The sequence below is a fragment of the Tachypleus tridentatus genome, chromosome 2 (assembly GCF_004210375.1).
Source record: "Tachypleus tridentatus isolate NWPU-2018 chromosome 2, ASM421037v1, whole genome shotgun sequence".
NCBI classification, from domain to species: domain Eukaryota; kingdom Metazoa; phylum Arthropoda; class Merostomata; order Xiphosura; family Limulidae; genus Tachypleus; species Tachypleus tridentatus.
The window spans coordinates 16,760,760-16,787,021 of NC_134826.1; the positions used below are offsets into that span (position 1 = coordinate 16,760,760).

General features: G+C 34.5%; 1 protein-coding gene across 5 annotated transcripts in view; it reads left to right on the forward strand.

Moving 5' to 3' along the window:
• LOC143238745 (CREB-regulated transcription coactivator 1-like) overlaps positions 1-16,099 on the forward strand; it is a 68,570-nt gene extending 52,471 nt beyond the window's left edge. For all 5 annotated transcript variants that reach the window (XM_076479260.1, XM_076479269.1, XM_076479276.1 and 2 more), the window contains one exon: positions 8,274-16,099. In XM_076479260.1, the coding sequence (XP_076335375.1) occupies positions 8,274-8,503 (230 nt within the window). In that variant the 3' untranslated portion in view covers positions 8,504-16,099. The remainder of the gene's footprint in view (positions 1-8,273) is intronic.
• The last annotated feature ends 10,163 nt before the right edge of the window (positions 16,100-26,262 follow it).

Sequence of the window (26,262 nt, forward strand, 5' to 3'; positions counted from 1 at the left end):
ATGTTGACCGTGTACTCTTATCTACAACTATGCATGGTCATTGTAGAGATGTGGTGTTCCACAAAATCACTGGAAGGTTTCGTACCTCACAATAATTGCTTTATAAACTTGTCCATTCTGGACTACACCATCCCAGAACAGACAGGAGATAGCTGCCCATCCCTAATAATAACTTAAGTGAAGAACTATGTGTAGTTGCTTTTCAAAATAGTTTTGTGGTAACCTATTGTACTGTATCTGGTGACAACAGTCCTCTGAACTCCACAACATGTATTTCTCCTCCTTTGAGTGGAGTACAGGATTTCTTGCTCCTTTTCAGTTCCAAGTTGCTGAGGAGGTGAACCATGGAGGTTTTCTTTTGAATGGTTGCCACTAAAATAGTTTGCTGTAACAATTCAGTTGAGAGTAGGGAGGTGGTAATCTGTTGGTGTAGATGCATTTTGGTGTCCACTGGTGTTGATCCATCCTGTTAAAGGTAAATTTGTATTCCTGGTACCATTTACATTTTCTGTAGAGTTAATCTGTCTCCTAACCAGATAACATGACCTTCCTACACTGTTCTCTACACATACTGTTAGACATTTCATAACATCTGGTGTCGTGCCATTGCATATGCAGTTCACACCTATGATTGGGCTTCCTCGTCCTACCCTTGTAGGATGTCAGCTTCTCATAGAAAAAGTTTTGAATAAGAGTGAAACACTCCACCTAAGTCTTTGCACAAATTGAATCCATTTCCACTATGCTGAATGGTCAGTCCCAGATTGCTCTAGGGTGTTGATCCTTTTGTACTACCCAGGTATTGGTGTGGATCTTAATCCCCAATTATTTGGCTGGTGGTGAAGATGATATTATCCTCAACCTACCCTCACTTTATGTCTGTTTTCCATAGACGAGGTTTAGGGTGAAGTGACCCAATTGAGTATGGTCTGACATATTCTAGCCACTCTGCATCTTGTGTTTCCTAAATTATTCACAAGAGTAAAGAATATACCTGGATCAGAAGTGGTATGGTGCCCCAAACCTGTTCTCCAGATCTCTTTCTTTCGTGATCAGTGGTATCCTTTGAAAGCTTTAGGTGGTGCTTCTGTTCCTCCCTTACAGTGGTGCCTCTTTCTCAAGTCGAGGTTCTGTTTAACCTTTGAGAGGAGCTTAGTATGGTACCAGTTCAGAAGTTATGAAAACACTGAAAACATAGTTCTGTTAGGTACCTACTTTTTCTCTCCCACTTCCCACCCTTCCTCTCCACTTTCTTTGGTGCTCACTCCTTCTGCCACACTTTGAAGAGAGGGGTTCATAGAGGGAGCCATGTGCATCACATGAGCATGTCAAGCTGTTGTTGGTTAATTAGTGACACATGATGATTTGCATGTGAAACTCATTGTAACATTTTGATTCCAATGGGGAAGGAGGGGTAGCAGAATGCTTGTGGCATACATAAAAAAAACCACAAAGAGAGCAAAACTGGAAAAGAATAGCTAATCTTGTGATGGGAAGTAAAAACCTGTCACAAATGCATTTTATTGTAGGAAAATCATGACATAATTTGTAGCTTGTTATATTCTACTAAATTTTGAAGGTCCTTTTTTGTGTTTGTATGTATTTTGGAAAAGCAGAGTGAAATAACAACATTTCCATCTTTGTGCCAGTTACATTGAAAATGCCTATAGAGTTACAAGAATACTCTCACAGATTCAATCAAATTTGATGAACTAAGGTAACCAGGTCCAGATTTGCAAAGTACCATGAAAAAAAAAGTAGATGATGGAATGTTGTATACTTTGGACAGAAGATAAAAATACCAATTAAAATATCTCACAAAAAAAAAAAGAAAGAAAAAATATCTGGCAGATCAGATAACTTGAAGTGGTATGAAGATATCATAAGTGTTTTTGTTTGAGAAAGTATAATACAGATATAGTAATAAAAATGAAAAATAATAGAATTAGATACGTTAATCATTTTAATCGAGACTGTTAGTGAAAGTGACATTAAACAAAAAATAGAGTATACTTACTTAAGGAACACACAAACATTAACTGTTAGCTTCAAGTGCTACTATAAATTGTTTGTTTGACAACATGATATTAGAGTAATTATGTATAACCAGTACTTCACAACCTTTTGTAAAAGTATTTAGCAGCCAATGAAAATCCATTGACAGCTCAAACAGCATAACTTTAAAGAGTTTGGAACCTGGTGTATATTCCTACAACAAATGTTATTGTTTAGGTGAGAAGTCATGAACAGGGACATTAGCAAGAGTTAGAATATTGGTTATACAGTTATACAAGGGTTTCTATTTCAGTTATACAGTTATATTGACTTTAACCATTATTGCTTAATATGGGGAACAAGTAATAGGAAGTAATAACTAGTTTAAATGTTTTGTAAAACCTAAAAAAATAAATGTTATAAGCCTCAAGAAAGTTAATAACAGACTTAGAAAAGGGAAGGAAGGTAATTAACTTGGAAAAAAAACTTAACTGATAGTGTAATTTAATACCATACACAGAACCATATACAGAAAGAGTTAAAACTAGCAGTAGGTAAAACTAGTGGTGGTGAATAAACACTAAAAGGTTTACTGTTACCTTAAATTTTTCCAAACAAGTTAAATGTAGACAATAAAGGTGACATGATATTTTGTAAAACCTAGTGTAGGTAGCCCATTGTGTAGGTCTGTACTTAGAAACAAAGGAATATATACTGTCATGTGAAAAAAGTTAGGACACCCTATGAAAGCCTGTGTATTTTGGTAACATTTTTGGATATATAGATATTTAATCTCTATTTTAACAATACTGAGAGATTATAGGAATATAAATAAACAATTATAACTGAAGAAAAGACTTTTCAAGATCTTCTGTAAATGTAATTCTACAAAAATGCATATTCTAACTGAGGAAAAAGTAAGGACACCCTACCCCCTAATAGCTAGTGTTACCCCCCTTTGGCTGAAATAACTGCAGTGAGATGCTTCTTGTAGCCATCTACCAGTCTCTGACATTGGTCTGAAGAAAGTTTGCCCCACTCCTCAATGCAGAATTTTGTCAGCTGTGATATGTTTGAGGGGTTTCTTGCACATGCAGCTCATTTCAAGTCACCCCACAGCACCTCAATGGGATTAAGATCTGGGCTTTGACTCAGCCATTCCAGGACTCTCCATTTCTTAGTTTTCAGCCAGTCCTTGGTGGATTTACTGGTATGTTTTGGGTTATTGTCATATTGCAGGGTCCAGTTCCACTTCAACTTTAATTTTTTTACAGATGGACTCGCATGTTCCTCAAGCACCCTCTGATACACAGTAGAATTTGTGATGGATTATATGATTGTGAGCTGTCCAGGTCCTGCTGCAGCTAAGCAGCCCCAAACCATGACACTTCCACCTCTATGCTTTACAGTTGGTATGAGGTTCTTTTCCTGGAATGCTGTATTTGGTTTATGCCAAACATGTCCTCTGTTCTGGTGTCCAAATAATTCAATTTTTGGACTCATCTGTCCAAAGAATATTATTCCAGAAGTCCTGGTCTTTGTCTACATTCTCTCTGGCAAACTTCAGTCTGGCCTTGATGTTTCTCTTAGAGAGCAAAGGTTTCCTCCTTGCATACCTCCCATGCAAGTTAAACTTGTGCAGTCTCTTTCTGATTGTAGAGGCATGCATTTTCACAGCAACAGTAATCAGAGCTGCTGTAGGTACCGTGATGACATGTTAGGTTGTTTGGAGACCTCTTTTAGCATCTTGCGGTCTGCTCTCAGGGTAAACTTGCTTGGACAACCAGACCTGGGCATGTTGGCAGTTGTTTTGAAATCCCTCCACTTGTTGACTATTTTCTGGACAGTGGAATGACTGATTTCAAAATCTTTTGGGTTCTTTTTAAATCCCTTACCAGACTCATAAGCTGCTACAATTTTCTTTCTGAAGGCCTCAGACAGCTCTTTTGCTCTTACCATGTTGCTCACTCTCACTTCAACAATCAGGAGCACACCAAACTAAATGTCTGAGGTTTAAATAGGGCAAAGCTGATTCAAAATGCTGAGAAATGATCTTCTAATCATGTGCACCTGGTGTGATACACCTGTGTGTGAGTTGAGCCATTTTAAGTGGGAATAAATGTGGGGGTGTCCTAACTTTTTCCTCAGTTAGAATATGCATTTTTGTAGAATTACATTTACAGAAGATCTTGAAAAGTATTTTCTTCAGTTTTAATTGTTTAGTTATATTCCTATAATCTCTCAGTATTGTTAAAATTGAGATTAAATATCTATATATCCAAAAATGTTACAAAAATACACAGGCTTTCATAGGGTGTCCTAACTTTTTCACATGACTGTAAGTAGACAAAAGCTTTCCTGGTGTTAGGTTTTGGGTTCTACCTGAGACTTGTTGCATTTTCACAAGACCAGAATAAAAACTAGGACATGTCTGATAAGAAACACTGTCAATATCCTATATCCTGAGCAGGAGAGGTCTAGTAAGAAACTTAATATCATATCTCCTGAGTAGAAGTCTACTAAGAAACATTGTCAGTGTTCTATTTTCTGTGCAGGAGAAGTCTGCTGAGAAGCACTGTCAGTATCCCATCTACTGAGCAGCAGAAATCAACTGAGAACTTATGGATATCGTATCTTCTAAGCATAAGAAGTTCAGAAACACTGTTAATATCCTGTGTCCTGAATATAGTTGGTTTGTGTACTAAAACTTTCCCCCCTTAAATAACAGTGAATCTGTTTACTTTTCAATTGGTGATGAATTTAGTATTTTGTCACTTATAAGCACATTTTTTTAATAAAAAAATACTGTCCCTTAGTGTGTAATATGTGAATTTATAAGTAAGAAAATGCTTTCTTCACATTTTGCTGAACATCAGTAGTTGGAATTTGCATCTAAGACAACATGTATCATAACTTATAACTGTTATACTTGTGTTTTATTTCTGTTAAGCAACATATTTTTTAATTGGTGTTTCTTTGTCTCTCAGGATAAGGATCGTTAACTGTTAAAAAATATCGTATCTCTGACTTATTTTCTTTTTCAAATTTCTTGTCAGTTTACAGCTCACAGAACTTGGTTTGTTTTCTGCCAGTCTCTTAAAATATTTTATAAAAAAAAAAACAACGAAAAATAAACTTAACTGGTTCGTGCTCACTTTCTTTTATTGTTTGAGAGAAATGGAGGTTACAAGTTATGGACAGTTCTAAAGTTAAAGTTATTTCATCCTGAATGAAATAGACAAAGCTAGAAACAGCAGACCAAGAAAACCTGTTATACCCATTAGCCAAGGTTATAATGTTTTGGAAAAGTGAAATTTATGAAAGAATAGATCTTTTAGGTATGTAGGTAAACCATTTATTTGGTCTTATCATCATATGCCATCTTCCTTGGGAAGATTGGCTGTCACAGTCTTCCACTTCTGTCTGTTCTGTTCTCAACATTTCTTCATATTTCTCTATCTCAGTCTACTGTTTAATATTTGTTATCCACTGTGTTTTTGGTATTTCTCTTCTAGTAGGATTTGTTGAATGTTGTCTTGTTTCATAACATGGCCAAAATGTTTTACTTTTCCCTCTTTGATGGTTGGTACAACATATCTTTTTACCTTTACTGTACAGAGAACTTCTTCTTTTGTTGTCTGTCCAGAATAACGTCCTTCTGTACGTCCACACCTCAAAAGCCCTTCCAGTTTGTTAATCAATATTTTTGCCAATGTCCATTTTTCACAGACATGTAACTGAGTTCACACCATATATATATATATATATATATATATCACTTTATTATGTAACTGAGTTCACACTATATATATATATCACTTTATTATGTAACTGAGTTCACACTATATATATATATATCACTTTATTATGTAACTGAGTTCACACTATATATATATATATCACTTTATTATGTAACTGAGTTCACACTATATATATATATCACTTTATTACGTAACTGAGTTCACACTATATATATATATATCACTTTATTACGTAACTGAGTTCACACTATATATATCACTTTATTATGTAACTGAGTTCACACTATATATATATATATCACTTTATTATGTAACTGAGCTCACACTATATATATCACTTTATTATGTAACTGAGTTCACACTATATATGTCACTTTATTATGTAACTGAGTTCACAATATATATATCACTTTATTATGTAACTGAGTTCACAATATATATATCACTTTATTATGTAACTGAGTTCACACTATATATATCACTTTATTATGTAACTGAGTTCACACTATATATATCACTTTATTATGTAACTGAGTTCACACTGTATATATCACTTTATTATGTAACTGAGTTCACACTATATATATATCACTTTATTATGTAACTGAGTTCACACTATATATATATCACTTTATTATGTAACTGAGTTCACAATATATATATCACTTTATTATGTAACTGAGTTCACACTATATATATATCACTATTATGTAACTGAGTTCACACTATATATATCACTTTATTATGTAACAGAGTTCACACTATATATATATATCACTTTATTATGTAACTGAGTTCACACTATATATATATCACTATTATGTAACTGAGTTCACACTATATATATATATCACTTTATTATGTAACTGAGTTCACAATATATATATATATATGTATCACTTTATTATGTAACTGAGTTCACACTATATATATATCACTTTATTATGTAACTGAGTTCACACTATATATATCACTATTATGTAACTGAGTTCACACTATATATATATCACTTTATTATGTAACTGAGTTCACACTATATATATATCACTTTATTATGTAACTGAGTTCACAATATATATATATCACTTTATTATGTAACTGAGTTCACACTATATATATCACTTTATTATGTAACTGAGTTCACAATATATATATATATCACTTTATTATGTAACTTAGTTCACAATATATATATATCACTTTATTATGTAACTGAGTTCACAATATATATATATATATATATCACTTTATTATGTAACTGAGTTCACACTATATATATATATATATATATATATCACTTTATTATGTAACTGAGTTCACACTGTATATATCACTTTATTATGTAACTGAGTTCACACTATATATATCACTTTATTATGTAACTGAGTTCACAATATATATATATATATATATATCACTTTATTATTATCTTCCTTGTTCTCATATTGTTAAAGTCACCTCCGTTCTTTTCACTATTTCAGCTTCACATCTGCTATCACCTGTTATGGTCTGGCCCAAGTTGGGAATTTCTCCACTTGTATGTCATTTTCTTCTACTTTTATTTGAATTTCTGGCTTATTATCATGCCTACTCTTTGTCTTATTAGAATTCGCTTTCATTCCTTATGTCTTTCCTACACTATTTATATCATTCAGATTATCTTGTAACTCTTGTTCTGTTTCAACCATCAGAGTAACTGTTTATCACCGTGCTACCATTCTTAAAACCTTTGTTACTTTCAGTGTTGTGGAAGATGTTTTCTGTGTACAAATTAAATAGACCTGGGAAGAGGACACATCCCTGCTGTACTCCTCTTTTGGTCCTTATGAATACTTTTTGTTTCCAACATGGATTTTGTATCTGCAAATCTTTGCTGTCTGTATCTAGGTTTTTCTAAGATTTTATCAACTTTTCATGGTAGGCCCTGTTGAAAAGATTTTTTACAATCCTGAGTCCAACAGCATTTTTCCATATCTATTACATTCACAGTTGTTTCTACTTTAATACCATCTTTTGCTGGTCACCACTTTCACCTTTTTATATAATTCTTTTGTTTAGTGCTCTCAGTTCAGAACTTCTATCTCTTCATATTTCTTATTCCACCAGGCTTCCTTAGCCTCTTTACTTCTGTTTATGATTTCTTTTTACTATTTCTTTATATCATTCTGTTTCTTTATGCCTTTTTTGATACATAGTTCCATATATCTACTCATAAGGTCTGGCCTTTTGTGTTCCATGTTACACCATCAAACGTGTGACTTCCTGATGAATTTATTACTTTCCATAATACAAGACTTTTGTTTTGTCACGTTGAGTGTGAGGTTAGGTTGCAGGATGTAGGTTGCTTTGATTATCCTAGACAAAGTAAATGGTTTGTAAAACTTGCTAAGTATGTTATTTCATATTTTTTAAACCTGTTTATCATGTTTAAGACTCTTGTGTTTTTGGTATTCTATTGTTAGAATATAGAAAATGTTTAAAAAATTGAAAATGATGCAATCTTTTGCTTCTTTTCAGCACCTGGTGGTGAAGAACCCATAATCAAACAAGACTTTTCTTGTGGCTTCAGTTCATCAGTGACAAATGTTTCTGGTTGTTTTGATGTTGACTTTTTTCCTGCAGAGGAAGCACTAAGAGCTGGATTAGATCCTATTGACTTGGATGGATTACAGATTCTTACAGATCCAGATATATCAGTAATCACTGATCCTGCCATGGAGGAAACATTTCGGTTGGATCGTTCATAGTTCTTTAGAGCTATCAGTCACTTTTAAGTTTGTTCCAGAAGCGATAATATTTAAATTTCATGTAATTATTGTGCATTTATGGCGTAATGAAAATCATTTTTTAAAACAAACGAATGATTTTTTGACCACTAGAGTACTGAAAAATATGACAAATGAGTGCCAAAGAAAGGAGCACTTGAAAAGGGTGCATGTAATTTTCTTGTAAAAAAAATAATTTAGAAATCACTTCAAACATTAAATACTACATCTAACCAGACTTGATCAGGAATGACATGTAACTTAATATTATTTTGAAAATGTCTTGAAAAGTACTTAGTAGTATGACTAAATGATTTTAAGAACTGCCTTATTTTAGGATTTGTGGATGCTTACTTCATTAATAAATGCATTGATCGTCTCTTAAAAGTATCAATACAGCTTTATCTATAACATTAGAACAGTGGAAGAACATATTTGTTTTCTTTTTAACTATATGATTTGTAAATATATTGTTATTACCACCAGAAATAATGACTTGCATATTTCATGACTAAGTTAGGGCTGAGCAAAATCCCATTGCTCGACCCATTAGTTTTCGTGATGGTTTTCAAAGAAAGTGGTTTGGGCCCTTTTTGTGTTGTCTCCAGAAAATTTAAATGCAAACTTGTCAGTCTGTTTTTCACAGTTCATTGCCAAAGATTAAGTCTTTAAGACTGGTTAATAATTCTATGTTTGATTGTCTGAATCTGTGTCTATTTTTATTGTTAACTGAGTTTACAAGTTCATTTATAGCATGTTTTATTATATATATTTTATATACATGTACATATATATACTATTGCAAGTGGAAATACCATCTAGGCATAAATGGGAAACCTCAACCTGGCAATGTTGTGAATTATTCATAAGTTCTTATAACACTATGTAACACAAATTTTGTTCCTGGATAGTATGTGTTATAACACTATGTAACACAAATTTTGTTCATGGATAGTTTGTGTTATTTCTTGATTGCTTATGTTGTAAAAGTACAGAAAATGGCCATTATTCCCTTCAAACTACTTCTGTGACCTGGATAATGAAATTTAGAAATTTACCTGTTTTCTATGTAAAAACAGGCAAATTTGCACATTTTCATTTACATGAGGTCTGAATAAAACAACATATAAATCATGATTTACATGTATTTATACTGAAGTTATACAAAAATGTCTAGAAGTGAATAGTTTTTCGAGATTTGCGACTGTAATGTAAATCACTTTCACCTATTAGCCCCCAAATACAATCTCCTATCATGTTGTCATTATATGCCTCCAGGTCACAAAAGCAAAGTTTGAAGAGAAAAATAGGTCTTTACCACTTACTTTAGGCATAAGCAATTGGGAAATAACACTTTCTGTCCAGGAACAAGAAAAAGTAAAAATTTTGTTACATGGTGTGATTCATTGATATAACTTATTTTTTACTGATTTGTGAGTTATGTACTCATATAATTTTCATGTATTTAAGTTTCATATTTGTAGAAATATCATAAAAAGCTGTGATAAGTTTCTCAGTTTGTTTGTTTTTAAATTAAGAAACTATTACATTGATTGTTGACATTTTATGTGAAACGGTGAATTCTAAGCATTGTTTCTAGCTTTTATGAAATTCATATCAAATTTAAAATATTATGGGCATGTACAATCATTTCATTATATAACAAAAATATGGTACTGGTACTGTTTAGTGTTTAACACATTTAGTTAATAGTTAGAACAGACTTAAGGGGTTTGGAAAGCAGTTGTGTTGTGAAACTGTAGTTTTGAAAGATGCATTTAGTCTAACACCAGTTAACATCCAAGATCAGTAATTGTTTGACTCATAAAACTGTAAGCAGCCACAGCTAGTAGTATACGTATATATAAGTAAGGGTAAATTGCGTCAAAGTTAGGGTGCTGTGTAGACGATCATATTGATAAAGTTATAAATGTGATTAAAATTATTAACTGATTTAGATTTCTTATAATATTAATGTATTTTTTTATGCAGTGTCAACATATTTTCTACAAACATTTTTCTGTCCTGAAAATTTCAGAGTTCAGTGGAATATAAGGCTATTAATTCTTGATCATGAGAAATCCACTTGAAATAAAAATGTATCTCAGAATGACTGGTATGGGTATTAACACTTTTATTGATAAGCAGAGAACAACTTTTTGACCTTCTCAGGTCACCTTCAGGTTAACAAATCACGAATCATGAACTGGGAATTATATTTGTAAATTATACTGTCCTTTAACGTACAGTCCCGTACCCATTTATAATCTTGTCCCTAAGACGTGTCCTGCAACAGTTAGTTGCAAACTCTCTTTGTTAACCTGAAGATGACCTAGGAAGGTTGAAACATTGTTCTCTGTTTATCAGTAATAGTGTTAATACCCATACCAGCCATTCTGAGATACAAGGCTATTAACTCTTTATTTTGTTGTGCTCACATATGAATAATAATGTAAAACTGACATCTTCACGAAACAAATGAAGCTAATATTGACCTAAATATAATAAAATGTAGAAGGAAATAAACAAGTTGAAAACTTTTGAAATTAAAATTATCTTACTGATGAAGAGAAAGTTTGGGGGTAATGGCCGTTCATTATGTTGCCAGTGAGAATTTGATGGCTTTTAAGAGAGATAGGGTATACAAAAAACAAAAACAAAACCTACTCATATTTTCCTGTTTTATGCATTACTGAAAACTTGGTATATGTTATTGTAAAGACAAAGAGTGGAAGTTGTTAAAATAGAAATTCTTGGAAGTGGTAACTCTAAACATTTGAAATTAAAGTCTTTGTGAATTAACATTCCATGTTAATTGCTGTGATGAATGTTAAAGTACAAACATGAAGTAAGTAATGTATAGATAGTAAAGTTACATCATTTTGATACTGCACTTAGTTCAGTTGAAACTCATACAAAACAATTAGGCCTTTTAAGGTGTTTATTATATACATATATATATATACATATATAAGATAATTATCAGTAGAACGTTTTTAAGATATTTTTCAAACAGTGTTAGGTTTGCCAGTCATATTTGAGAGGCTGGATCATAAAACTACAAAAAATGTTTTTGTATCATTAACGTTTAAACCACTTATGCAGTTTGCATGGGAAAAATAAGTTGTATGTTTATTTTTTGATGATTTTGTACCTTAATTAAGTGTTTCACATTGTAACATTCATGCCACAGAAGGGCAAAAGGTGGATCCAAACATTAGAGAATTGGATAAAGTATGAATATGACATGTTTTAACCACTAATGTTTGGATAAAGGAAAAGTATTACATGTTTAAGGAACTGTTGTTTAGCTGATGATAAACAGTAGATGGTTGATTAGGGTAAAAAGTGTTTGTGATAATATGGTTTCAAGCATTAAGTCACTGGTTTTTACTTCCATTGTGTTTTTCCTAATCATTTCAGGAGATAACGTTGTCATGTTTCACTTACTTTAAGCAATTATTTAGAAATAATAACTGTAATATATATATTTTCAGATTACTGGAAATTTCAACTTTCAATTTTTTTAGCAATAATATCTGTTTACTAGAATTATTTGAATTATTTTTATTAATAGAACAGAACAACGAATTCAAAGAAAACCTGAATGCTTACTTGTATGGGAAACAAATTAATTTTATAAAGTTTCTTATACTTTTTTTTTTTTTTTTTTTTTTGTAGTTTGATCTGATTGTTATTAGATTTGGTAAATTGCCAGAAATATTTGTTGTTTCACGATACATATGCATTATCTATTGTATTTACATTTTTGTATAAAACGTAGTGGAAATCTATATTTTTTGCTGTGTTGTGGTACACAAATGACACTTTTTTGAGGCATTAGTTTTTGAAACATTGTACAGGCATCAGGTTGCACATAGTCAAACTTGATAAGATAATCTGTCTGTACTTGAAAAAAAAATGTTTTGAGTGTGTATTAAAATGGGATACAAAATTTTTTTGCCTAACAACCAAGTTAAAATTTGATGATATTCTAATAGTAATGAAGGTTATTGGATATAAAGAAGAAACTTAGTAATCAATACTATTTATGTTTTCTATAAAAGTTTTAAATTAAATTTTGTTTTTCCCAAATAACATTTTGTATCTTAAAGTGTTTGAAATTTCAAGGTTTGATAACTGATATTTTTTTGAGGGGTAAAGGAATGTTTCACGTGTCTGTGCCCCTTTAATAAATAATTATATGAAAAAAAATTCATTATTTGAACACATTTTGTCTGAAAGTGTGACTGCTGTATGAAATAGATCAGGACAGATGTAAAACAGTTGTTTGTGTATGTTGAAGAGTGAAATCTTCTTTATAATGTTCAAGTCAGTGTTTTTTTTATAATTTGTTTTTTGATTATAAACTATTTAACAAAGACTGTATGTTCCCTTAGTTATCTCATAGATTTCAAGTCGAGCGAATGTAGTTTTTTTTACAAGTGTGCTGTTTATTCTGTACCAGTGTATGAAACCTAATAATCTTATGGTGCTCAGAGGATTGTATACTTTCATTTACTGAGCCAGTAAAAAAACAAACCAAAAAAACTTTCTTTTAATGAGCACAATGTATTCCTGGCCGACTAGGAATTGTACGCAACATTTAGCAGAATGCATGACTCAGTTTTATCAAGTGTAAGCTATTTGATTAAGTGTTAGGGACTATATTAGTAATTGTTGTATATTGTAAAAAAAACAAAAAACCCCAACAAAATCAAGACAAAATCTTTTGCAGTACTATTTGAAATTCTTTTCAACAATTTATAGTGATATTTAGATTTTATGGTGAAGCAGAAAGTTTTTACCATGAGTTTAAATAGGATTTGTATTTTAAATGTAACATCCTGATATGTTTGAAAATCGAGTGATTCTGTGGTTTCCTAGACAAAATTTTGTTTCTTTAGGGGTTACTTCACTGTTCAGGATGCTTATTGGTGTATAATCTTTCTCTTCTTAATAATTAAGCTTTAGTCCTTGCAAAACCTTTTAATAACACCAGCGTTTAGGTTTAATGATGCTGGTTTATCAGTGTTACCCTAACAAAAGTAAAATGCTTTGACTTTATATCGTTCATATTTTAATGGTTTGATATTTAGTTTCTCATTATTAATCGAGTAACATTGCATTTCATGTTCAAAGATGCCGAGTAAAATTACCCTAGAGTTGTGCCGTTATACATTATTCTCTGATGTGAACAGCTTTAAAATTAATGATGTAACTATTGTACTAGCGTTTTGTTTCGTGATCGTGTAATCATATCGGCCATTTTCATTATTATAACAAGAACTAAATGCCTTGTTTAATAGGCGTCGTTCTGAAGAACGGATATTACGTGTTTGCTGACTGAAAATGTCAAAGACGTACCTGGTTTCTGTTGCTGTTAATCGTATAAGTTAGCTGCAAAGTGTTGTTTGTTGTAGCTTATATTGTGTTAACGTCTTTCCGTTGTATTTCTCCAAGAAATGCGAAAAGTTTATCATCAGTGTTGATATAGATATTCGAGGCAAACATTTCATTACGGAACTTTGGAGCCAAAGATTTAAAAAAAGTTGAAACGTAGCTACTTGCGGTTTATTGCAATACTTTATTATTTATTAATTATGTCGTTATGTAGGCTAAATTAGAGTAATTGGCCCTATCTTTGCCCAGGGTATCACATGTGGTTCCACAGGACGTAATGTTAAACCATGCGAGTACCACACGTGATACGCTGCTACCATTATTTGTTATGCAACTGATACTCGTGAACGTAGATATATTAACTGGTTGTCTTGGTTTAACGTGTATGAAATTATAGAGAGCTTCACGTAAGCACCACGTGTGGCGCTTAAAGCGCGTGTGAATGATTGTAGGCTGAGTTAATTTCACCTAATAGAAAATGTAAATCTAGGATAAATGTAACATTTTTTGTTAATCATTTCGTTTTTAGTTTACTCACGGATTAAGTATTATTTTATTACAAGTTACAACTTTTACATAAAGGAAGTTTGTTTGTTTTTTATAACATCTACGACGTTTTGTTTATTGGTGCGATCGTTCTCAAGTATACGTGTTTTGAGAACAAAAAAAAATCCTTACTATGAAGTATCCTTGCGGGACAGCGATAAGTCTACAACGCTAAAACTAGGGATTCGATTCTCCTCGCTGGACATAACACACACCTTTACTGTAAAAGCTGTAACTTGTAATATTTTTTAATTAATTATTTATATATTCATTTCCTCTTAAGCCTTATTAATACCTACCTGATTAAATAGTCAGATAAGTTAATTCAGAAACAACCATTAAATGACGTAAAATATGGAAATGGTTAACGATTGTGTTTCAGAAATGGTGGCGACTAGAATTACATAGGCCAATAGAGGTGAACTGCAGCATTACCAGATTTAACGTGTGTGTTTAACATGGTGTTAAACGTTAATGAGTTAACATGGTGTAAACTAGATTTTGTTCGCTGTTGAGCTTCCAAAAGTGAACGAATATGAGAAAATTCAGAAAGTAACGTTTCTATTACCGATATTAAATATAAACTTCTCCAATCGTATGTATTTGATATTATTTGATGGAACTGTGTCCAAATAGTCAGAGAATAACTGATTCGGTCACTTACATGGAATCTCAATATTGTTCACTATTCGTTGATGGAAAATTAGCCCTAGGGTTAACTGGCTGTTTTCGCCCCAGTTTTTCACTGCTAAATTAGGGAGGGACAGCGCAGATAGCCGTCGTTTAACCCTTTGCGTGCAGTTTAAGATAGGCTAAACCATACACATGAGTAATAGGATTTTAAAACCGTCTACAATTTTGCACCAATAAAGATTAATTAAAAAAAGCCAAGCGCAGTGTTTCGTTCGGCATGCAAATACCCTGGCTACGCCTAATCTGTGAGGTCTACAAAGAAGTGTAAGATGTATCTATGGTAACGGATCAGACGCACGCACGTGGTTAGGATTTATTTCACATGGTATCTCAGAGTGAAATTGCCGGTTTCATATTGATGCAAGAAACCTTGCGTAAGGTTGCAATTAGTGTATTTGTATTACATTAGCGAAAAACAAGATTTAATAAAAATTAAAATATAAAAGGAAATAACCTCGAACTTCTGCCTCGTTAATGAGACATTTATTGGTTATATTTATATGTGATCGTTTATGTTAATGTGTTTCAATATGCCACTCAAGCGATAAGTGGATGCTGAGGAACATTCGTCAATCTACATGAGAACTAGTTGTTTGTGTTTGTTTGTTTTTTTACTTGTTGTGCAGACAGTAAACACTGCCAGCTCCGAGTGTCAGTAGCAACCAACAGTACTGATAATTGACTCGTTTTAATTGTTGATTTGCATTCGTGGGTTATTGGCTAACAATACAATGATGCAAATATCATAAAAAGTAGCGAGTATAGAATGGTAATGAATTGGAGAATTGTAGCTTAGTTTTTATTTATAACTGACCAGTGTCTTCATAGTTTCTGTGTTTTGAAGAAAGGAAAAAATAAAGTGTAACCTGCAATTACTATTTGAAATTTCAAGTTGTTGTTACAGCTAATAAATTATCAGTGAAATAAATGGGTAAAGAGTGTTGTTTCTGTTATTGATTCAGTAAACATCTGTAAACAATGTAGATAGTAGCAATATCACGTGCTGGATCTCTGTAAACGAAACACAAACAAACAGATAAAAACGTTGTACATAAGTATAATAGAAACTTGCATATAAGCTACGTTTTTAGAAGGGAAGAATGTATCTTAGTAAGAGAGAGAAGTGTAGATGTGGAAAGCATATAATAATATTGCACCACCAATCTTTAGCTGTGATGACAAGCCTCGTGTTTGAAAGTAAAATACCACCAGTATTGTACAACATTCAAAACTACCTCTCACGCCACCCTTAACCAGTCGTGGAAAAGTAATTGGTCCTAACAAAATAAAAAATAAGTAATCTGTGGGTCATGGCCAAGCGTGTTAAGGTGTTCGACTCGTAATCCGAGGGTCGCGGGTTCGAGTCCAGGTCGTACCAAATATGCTCGCCCTTTCAGGCGTGGGGGTGTTATAATGTGACAGTCAATCCCACTATTCGTTGGTTAAAGAGTAACCCAAGAGCTGGCGGTGGGTGGTGGTGACTAGTTCTCTTTTCTCTGGTCTTACACTGCTAAATTCAAAACAACAATCTGTGGGTTACGGGATCGTATCCCTTTGCTATAATGATATAGCCTCTTGTGTAGCTTTGTGCTACATATTTCAAAATTAGGAATGGCTAAAGTAGATAGCCATTGAGTAACCTTTCGCGAAATTTATCGTAACAAAATACAAAGATGAAGAAAAGGAAAGAATGAAACTCGGTGTTAAAATAAAAAGTTACGAGAACTTGTCCGCTAGGAGGTGACAAGTGAAATCTGACTTGACATTCTAAACCCACTTTTTAATGAACATGACCAATACGACAAAAAGTGAGTTATTCAAGTCGAAAAAAATAATTATAGTTTCCAAACTAGTAGTAACAAAACTTATCTGCACTTATAGTCTACGGCCTTAAAACGATAAAATCCAGCATTCGTTATCATGCGACGGATACAGCAGGTAGCCCGATATGGCTTTCCTCTATAACAAACAATCCAACACCACCCGTATATTAATAAAACTACTGTTTACTTTTATTTTAATGTAAACTAACAAACGTTTCGGAATGTTGCAACACGAATAGCGACTATGCATCCTCGAATAGACCTCGCTTGAATAAATAATTATACTAGGAAATGAAACTATTGAAACAATGCGCTGTAATAAGGACAGTTCGTAAAGCTAGGGATGTATCAACATATATACTGTTTGAAAAGAACAAAAATGAACTAATTAATGGGCCTTTCCTTCATCGGGTTTAAGGTGTGTGTTTTTCTTACAGGAAATCGACACTGGACTATTTGCTGTGTCAACAGAGGGGAATTGAACCCTGATTTTAGCGTTATAAATCCGTAGACTTACCGCTGTCCCACTGAGGGACAGAGAGTTAAGTCTGAAGACTTGGGTGGTTAGGACAATCGACTCGCAATCTTAGAGTTGGGGATTTGAGTAGCCTTCCTACCAAACATGCTGCTCTTTCAGCCGTGGGGGGTATTATAATGTAATGGTCAATTCCACTATTCCCTGGTAAAAGAGTAACGGAAGAGTTGGCGGTGAGCAGTGATGAATAGCTGTCTTCCCTCTGTTCTTGCTTCCCAGTGGCGCAGCGGTATATCTGCGGATGTACAACGCTACCAACTTGGTTTCAATACCTGTGGTGAAAAGAGCACGGATAGCCTACTGTGTTTAATTTCAAGACAAACAAACCCTCTAGTCTTACACTGCTATATTAGGCACGGCTTGCACAGATAGCCTTCATTTAGATTTGCGCGAAATAAAAACAGACAAATATCCCTTCTTGGTTATTGTTTTAATTGATGCCTGATGTTACTCAGCCATTTCTTGATTTTACTTAATTTTTTTTATTACCAAGTTTTTTTCAGGCCCTACATGTGGGTGTCATCATGCGATCGGTAGGGGCGAAGTTCTATACAAAGGGACGAGATTTTTTTTTTTTTGTTTCAGATTTTACGCAAAGCCCAATGAGGGCTATCTCTACTAGCCGACTTTGATTTGGAACTTTTGCCTTGGAGGAAAAGCAGCCTACCACGATAATCAATAGATGACACTCAAACCAGAGATGAGCAAACAAATGAATTAATGATTTGTGTTCAACGAATCTTACCATAAACCTTGATGTGAACCATTAAATGTCTGATTAGGCTATCAACGCGACCAGTTAGGATGTGCACTGTAACCTAAGAAAATGGTTAAATCAGGAGGAGAAAACCAGAAGAAAAAGAAATATAGGGAGTGGACCTCCTTGAAAATGTTAATTTATTACGTAACAGAAAAATATGTTAGACTGTATGTTTTTAGAATGCACTCGACGAGATCTGTTCAAATATTATGCGAAAACAGTTTTATATTTATTTTCAACTTGTTATTCTTCGAGTTGAAGTATGAAACGTTTATTTTGTTAGGATTCTAATCCGTAAGAGAAGAACAATCATGAGGAAGATTAGTTCATAAAGTGAGGATTCGGAAGGCAAACAACACGAAACAACGAAATTAGAAAATGTGTTTGACGCGAGTATCGAACAAAAGTCTTAAGATGTAATGGACGCAATTAGCGAACAAAAAGCTACACAATAAGCTATCTGTGCTTTGCTCACTACGAGTATCGAAGTCCGGTTTCTAGTGGTGTGAATCCGTAGACTTAGCGATGTGCCAGAATAGGCAAAAACATAAAACTACTAAAATTTTTGCAGTATATGGACACTACCTGTAGTAAAGGGCTTGAAAAGAAGTCGGTACTTTGAAGGTTAATTATTCAACTACATTTTTGTAATCTCTCAGAGATTACACAGTAGAGCCCAGCATGGCCAGGTGGTTAGGGCGATCGACTCGTAATCTGAGACAAGGGGGTTGGAATTTCATCACACCAACATGCTCGTCCTTTCAGTCGTGGAGACATTATGATGTGACGGTTAATCCCACTATTTTTCAGTAAAAAAAGTAGTCCAAGAGTTGGTGATAGCTGTTGATGACTAGCTGCCTTCCCTCTAGTCTTGCACTGCTAAATTAGGAACGGCTAGTCCAGATAGCCCTCATGTAGCTTTGAGCGAATTTCTAAAAACAAACACACAACACAGTAAAGTAAAGAAAAAATATTGGCATGTATATTTTTATATATAATGAATTGTATTGTAGATGAATGGCCTAATAAATGTCGTATAAAAGAGCAAAAAAAAAAGATATCACTTGACTTTTACGAATTGCTTTTGTTGGGGAAAGGAAAGCGTATGGATAACTAGCTTTTGGTGCTTTTTTTATTTCGCGCAAAGCTACACAAGAGCTATCTGCGTTAGCCGTCCCTAATTTAGCAGTGTAAGGCTAGAGGGAAGGCAGCTAGTCATCACCACCCACCGTCAACTCGTGGGCTACTCTTTTACCAACGAAGAGTGGGATTGACCATAACATTATAACGTCCCCACGGCTAAAAGGGCGAGCATATTCGATGCGACGGAGATTCGAACCCGCGACGCGTGGATTACGAGTCGAACGCCTTAACCCACCTGGCGATGCCTGTGCTCTGTTGGTGCTACTTCTGAATTTGCTTAAATATACAGAAACATATTCATCACGAATGACTGATTGTGGAACGACAGAACTGTTTGATGAAGAAACACAAATCACAACACAGTCAAGTAAAGGAAAAGATGAGGTATTCCACCAATAAATAGAGAAAAATGCATAAGAAATAGAGGACAAATAGTCCAATTAAAATGAGTGAAACTAGCTTGACTTGTTTGCTATTAAGCACGAAGCTACACAAAGAGGGTATCGGATCCCTGTTTGTAAGTCCGCAGTTAATAACCACTGTGCCACTTGGGGCGTTAGCATAACCATATATGTCACTAATAATCTAACTCACGTGCCCAGTGGTAGCGTAATGATGGATTTGTTATTCACGTTTGTACTAAAATTTGCGAATATTTACACAGCAGGTCGATTGAACTGCTTCGTCCTCAGACAACAATGAAACATTCAGTGTTTCATTAGAAAATACAAGGCAACTTCAAAGCGAACTTGTATTGAATAGAGTTAATAAAAACGTAAATAAGGCAAACACGTTTTATTTTCATTAAGACACGACTAATCGCGGGGCCCGGCATGGCCTAGCGCGTAAGGCGTGCGACTCGTAATCCGAGGGTCTCGGGTTCGCGCCCGCGTCGCGCTAAACATGCTCGCCCTCCCAGCCGGGGCGTTATAATGTGACGGTCAATCCCACTATTCGTTGGTAAAAGAGTAGCCCAAGAGTTGGCGGTGGGTGGTGATGATTAGCTGCCTTCCCTCTAGTCTTACACTGCTAAATTAGGGACGGCTAGCACAGATAGCCCTCGAGTAGCTTTGTGCGAAATTCCAAAACAAACAAACAAACGACTTATCGTAAATATATATACTTATATTTGTATGCTAATTAGCAGGAAATAATTTATTTCTTTTGATGTTTGGGTGGTTCTTATAATTATTAACTGTGATGTTTTCAAGTATACATGTGTTCCAACAGCAATGATTGCTGTTTTCTTTCTGAAAAATAAGATAAACTAAAACAACAACAACAACAAACTTACTATGAAATAAAATGGTATTTTTCGCACGTGCAAACATTCAAATGAAATAACATCAAGTATATGTCTTTTTATCGCGGGAAACTAACACTTCAATCAACTGGTACAAAAGCTTATTTGTTACTCAATGTCAAAGGGTAATTTGTAATAGTTAAAGGTATCTTAGAAAACTATATCTTTGTGATAAATTTTTGTTCTCCAAACAGTTCTTGTTTCTTTGTGAAAAATATATTTTCCCTAGAGTGAAGCCTTATTTTCTATCTAAGTTTGTAAAGTTATTCAACCATATTGTTATAAAATTCTTCCCAATCCTTTAAAAGGTTGTATTTTTTTACTAACAGGGACCCTTTGAAATAATTCAGTAGTAAAACTTCCTTAAAACAGTCAAGAAGAAATATAAATTGTGCAGTCAATCTAATTCTTTGAGTCAGAGCTTAAATGCAATAGTGGGCTCTTTACAACTGTTCTTTACTGTTCCATTTGTTATTTCAACAAGGTAAAATTACATTACGTTTTGTTATGAGCAAAGCACACTAGTTACAATGCATCGTTGGAGACCATGTTTAGGTTTCGATGCAATACATGCATCTAGTATAATAAAGTGTTTAGGTTTACCAAGTAATCATGGGGATATTTTTCGTGGAATGCCACAGTTCCTTGCCATTTACTGAGTGCAAAAAAAAAAAAAAAAGCTACCGAACTCTGAGCATTTTTTACAGTTGTCATTTCTATAAGAAATGTCAAAGTGGAGATATTCAAATCAAGTCATATTATTCGGAATGGTGCGATAAAGCTATACATGTATATATATATATATAATGTCGATATGAAATAACAACAGTGTGTATAAACCGAACAACAATAAGTATTTACCAAAACTCTACTTATATGTTTTCCTCTGTTAATGTTTCTATCTTTGAGCTCTTCGCTGGTACAGCGGTGAGTCTACGTATGTACAACGCTAAAATTAGGGGTTTGATTCCCCTCGGTGGGCTCAGTAGATAGCCCCATGTGGCTTTGCTCTGAGAAAAAACACTCAAATACAAAATTCCTATCTTCGGAATATTTCTTTTAATCAATCGACAGAGGAGGCTGTGCTTCTTATTCGTTAAATTATCTCATAAAAATAAACATTTTTTGTTCTCAATATGTTTTTCTCAGAATGACCATTCAGCATGTTTTAAAATTAACAGATCGCTGTTGATACCGATATGAAAGGCTAGAAATTCCATTCAATTAATCTATTTTCTGTTATACATTATTAATAAGAAGCAATCTGATATATACGATTAACCATTCAGGAGGTAAAGAACGTGAGAGATACAGACATTTGTTGGATACACATACATAAATAACTAATACTTTCAATCACATTAGTTGTTAACAGTGTAAATAGGCAATTAAATCAACCCTATTAAACAATAATTACCTCATTTGTTTTCCATTATCAGTTCTAATTGCCAGCATTAATATATATATAAACTTACAACAGAACTAAAATCGAACAATTATCTCATATTTCACTACTAGCAAAAGTACTCGGCTGTGCTCGGATTATTAGGTTAATATATTCTAGATCGGTGCTTTCTAAACTTCGGTCATTCCTGTACCAGCTTCACGAATTTTGGCCATCTTTATTATTATATACGTTTTACATAATATACTCTTCAAAAAAAGAAACCCAAAAGGCAAAATTTGAGACAAATTGTTAACAAGTTTATTCCGGGTAGTTCTGTATCACATGTGTGAAACGTTGCACATTCACTGCTGAACATCCAAAGTCTGCAAAGGCGAAGTCCACGCTCACTAGTTGACGTTTAACGTCACTCAACGTCAATATCGAGTATGCCCTCCGTGAGCATCAATAACTGCTTGGCATCTCCTGCCCATGGAAGCGATGAGATGACGAATCACATCCTGTGGAATGGCTGTCCACTCAGCCTGCAAAGCTGCTGCAAGCTGAGGTAGAGTCTGCGGTTGAGGTTGTCGCCGTCGCAGACGTCGGTCCAACTCGTCCCAAAGATGTTCGATGGGGTTTAGATCTGGTGATCTGGATGGCCAGGGAAGAACGTTGATGTTGTGGTGTCTCAAGAAGACAGTGATGAGTCGGGCTGTGTGAGGACGGGCGTTGTCATGTTGAAAAACGTCGTTGACGTTCACCATGATGGGTTGCACATGGGGCCTAAGAATCTCGTCGACGGTTGCGTACGGTCTGATCGGAAATCCTACGCAGCCCTGGTATGGTTGAGTCAGTAGACGTTGCAGTGGTGGTCCTATCCCGAAGGTGACGTAACCTGATGTAGCGATCTTGTGCGGGCGTGGTCACACGAGGTCTGCCAGATCGTGGACGGTCACGAGTTGATCCATGTTGTTTGTGACGATTCCATAGCCTTGTGATGGTGCTTGGGTGGACATTCACAGCTCTGGCAACATCTGATCGAGATTCGTCTGCTTCCAAGCGACCAACGGCGTTGTTGCGTAGTGCTTCAGTCAGTCTTGGCGTAACTGTATTGCGTGTCGGTGGCTTAACACTGAGCTATGGAAACCTAGAACCCGTCACTTTTATAGGGATGTTGCACTTGCAGAACATGCAGATCTCTCAAACAAATTTATTGGACACGAATGCGTTTTGGCGAAAAATCCGATGTTTTCCTCCGTTTTCAAAGTGCACAACTTTTATTGTCATTTTGGTCTGACAATCAGTGCTTTAACACGTGTAACATCACATACTCTGAGCTTGTAACGTTATTACATATATTTCTCTTTAAAATAACAAAAATATCCCTTTTGCGTTTCTTTTTTTGAAGAGTATATATATATATATAATCGACTCACTTTTGTTTGTTAAAATAACTTTATTCTAAAATAAAATTTTGTAACACTGGGATAAATAAGGTATATGTATGTGTGTGTTTTCTTACATCAAAGCCACATCTGCTGAGTCCACCGAGGAGAATCGAACTTCTCATTTTAACGTTATAACTCCGTAGACTTATCGCTGTACCAGCGGGGGAACAGGATAAATGGAAAAACAGTATCACTTACCATAATATTTTATTTCAAAACATTATTTTTCTCAAACTGACGTTGTTATAACAAAATAGAAGGAGCTTCAGAATTCACGCTACAAATAATAATAAATATAATCGGTTTACAAAACGAATCCCTGATAAGAAATTTCGAAATGAAAAGAATGAAACCGTTCACTTTCAGTAAAGAAATATTTGTCGCTTAGTTTAAGACGATTTGTTTGTTTGTTTTTGGAATTTCGCGCAAAGCTATTCGAGGGCTATTTGCACTAGCCGTCCCTAATTTAGCAGTGTAATACTTGAGAAAAGGCAACTAGTCATCACCACCCACCGCCAACTCTTGAACCCTTTGAGACCCGGAGATTACGGGACCTATATCGCCATAGTTTCAAAGAGAGCATATAGTATATTAGCTTTGATGTTGGCCTGGCATGGCCAAGCGCGTAAGGCGTGCGACTCGTACTCCGAGGCTCGCAGGTTCGCGCCCGCGTCGCGCTAAACATGCTCGCCCTCCCAGCCGTGGTGGTGTATAATATGACGGTCAATCCCACTATTCGTTGGTAAAAGAGTAGCCCAAGAGTTGGCGGTGGGTGGTGATGACTAGCTGCCTTCCCTCTAGTCTTACACTGCTAAATTAGGGACGGCTAGCACAGATAGCCCTCGAGTAGCTTTGTGCGAATTTCCAAAACAAACAAACAAACAAAGTTTTGAGGTTAAACAAATAAAGAAACTCTCTGTACCATTCCCACCATGGTATCGAAACCCAGTTTTCTTGCTATAAATATTGGGTTACCGCTGCGCCGCTAGAGTCCTAATACTTTCACTGTGTGTCGCTAGAGGGTAGGTGACGTGATCATTTATTCGGAGCTTCACTAGCATTGGAGCGAATTTTTTCTTACGTGGTAAGCAAAACATTAAGAAACAATAAACGAAATATAATCAGTGTTAAGGACTGTATTTCGTTCATGTTTCTTAGTTATTCATTCGTGTTAGTTACATGTATTTATATCATATAGAATTACGTTTTGAAAAGTTTACATACTTAATTATATGTGATATAAATACATCTAGCTAACACAAATAAATAACGACACTTAGAACTGATAGGATAACAACGTCTATGATTTTATATTATGGTTTTTCTATAGAATATTTTTCATTCGCAGAAAATTCGGAGCTTTTCAGAAACAAACCAAAACTAATCGATTTATTGAATCGTCGGTTGTGAAGGTTCTGTTAAGGGAAGACATAGTAATATTCAAACTACATGTGGTAACTATCAAAAGTCACACATTAAGACTTTAAAATTCAATCATAAATAAAACTATTTTTAATATTAGGATTATAATTATGGGAAAATGTATTAATTACCTGATGCTCTGGTGAGCTACTAAATTACTTCTTTCGAACATTTGATGTTTAGTGCGAAGTAGCGATTATTGTGGTTGCTCTAAAACATGTAAGATGATTGGAGTCAGTGGTTTAGAAAGACTTGCAAAGTGGAAGTGCTTGGCTAGACAGACAGATTTTAAAACTGTAAATCAAAAGTACAAGGATTTTCTAAAAGCAGCTCTCGTGCTGTCAAAGGTAGCTCAACCTATGAATTCTGGGGGTATGTCCCCTAGAAAATTAATGTAGTAGTATCAATTACAGTTGCTCTATTAACCACTGAAAGTGTAAGATAATGCATCAAGTTATAACCATAACGATTTTTTCTGTTGCTCGATAGGTTCTGTAATTTTATTAATGTTGCATAAATTCATTGTTACGTGTAGATAACCTAATATATACTAAAGGCTTAGTCTATTATTTCTATTTTGAAATGTGAAGTCGAAACGTTTCGTAAAGCCTAATACTGGCTCAACAAGCTCGTTTTTCTTAGCTTCAAGGTCAAAGTTCAGCGACATACCCACCAGCCCGGCATGACCAGATAGTTAAGACACTTGACTCGTAATCCGAGGGTTGCAGTTTCGAATTCCTGTCACACCAAACATAACTTTTATAACTTTACACAATCCTGGCAAACAAATTTTGTTACATATACAGATACGTGTACCTTACTTTATAAAACTATATCTATATGTACAATTAAGATGTATTTTAAGCCAATATTCAGTCGTGCCCCCGCTTGTACGGATTTACAACGCTATAATCAGGGGGTTCGATTCCCCCCGATGCACTCAGCAGATAGCCTGATGTGACTTTGCTATAAGAAAACACAAACTAGTATCTTGTGTACAATATTTCTTTAAAAAGGAACGTCGAATACCTTTACTGAAAAAAATCATGTAGTTTGTCAGTTTGTTATTAAGCACATGATGGGCTAGCTGTGCTTTGCCCACCAGGAGTATCGAAACTCGGTTTCTAACGTTGTAAGTCTGCAGTCAAACCGCTGCGCCACTGAGGGGTAAATAAATAAAATGCATTTTTTGAAATTAATTACAAAACCATGCAGTAGGCTATCTGTGCTCCGTCCATCACGGGTATCAAAACCCGCTTTGTACGTTGTAAGTGTGCA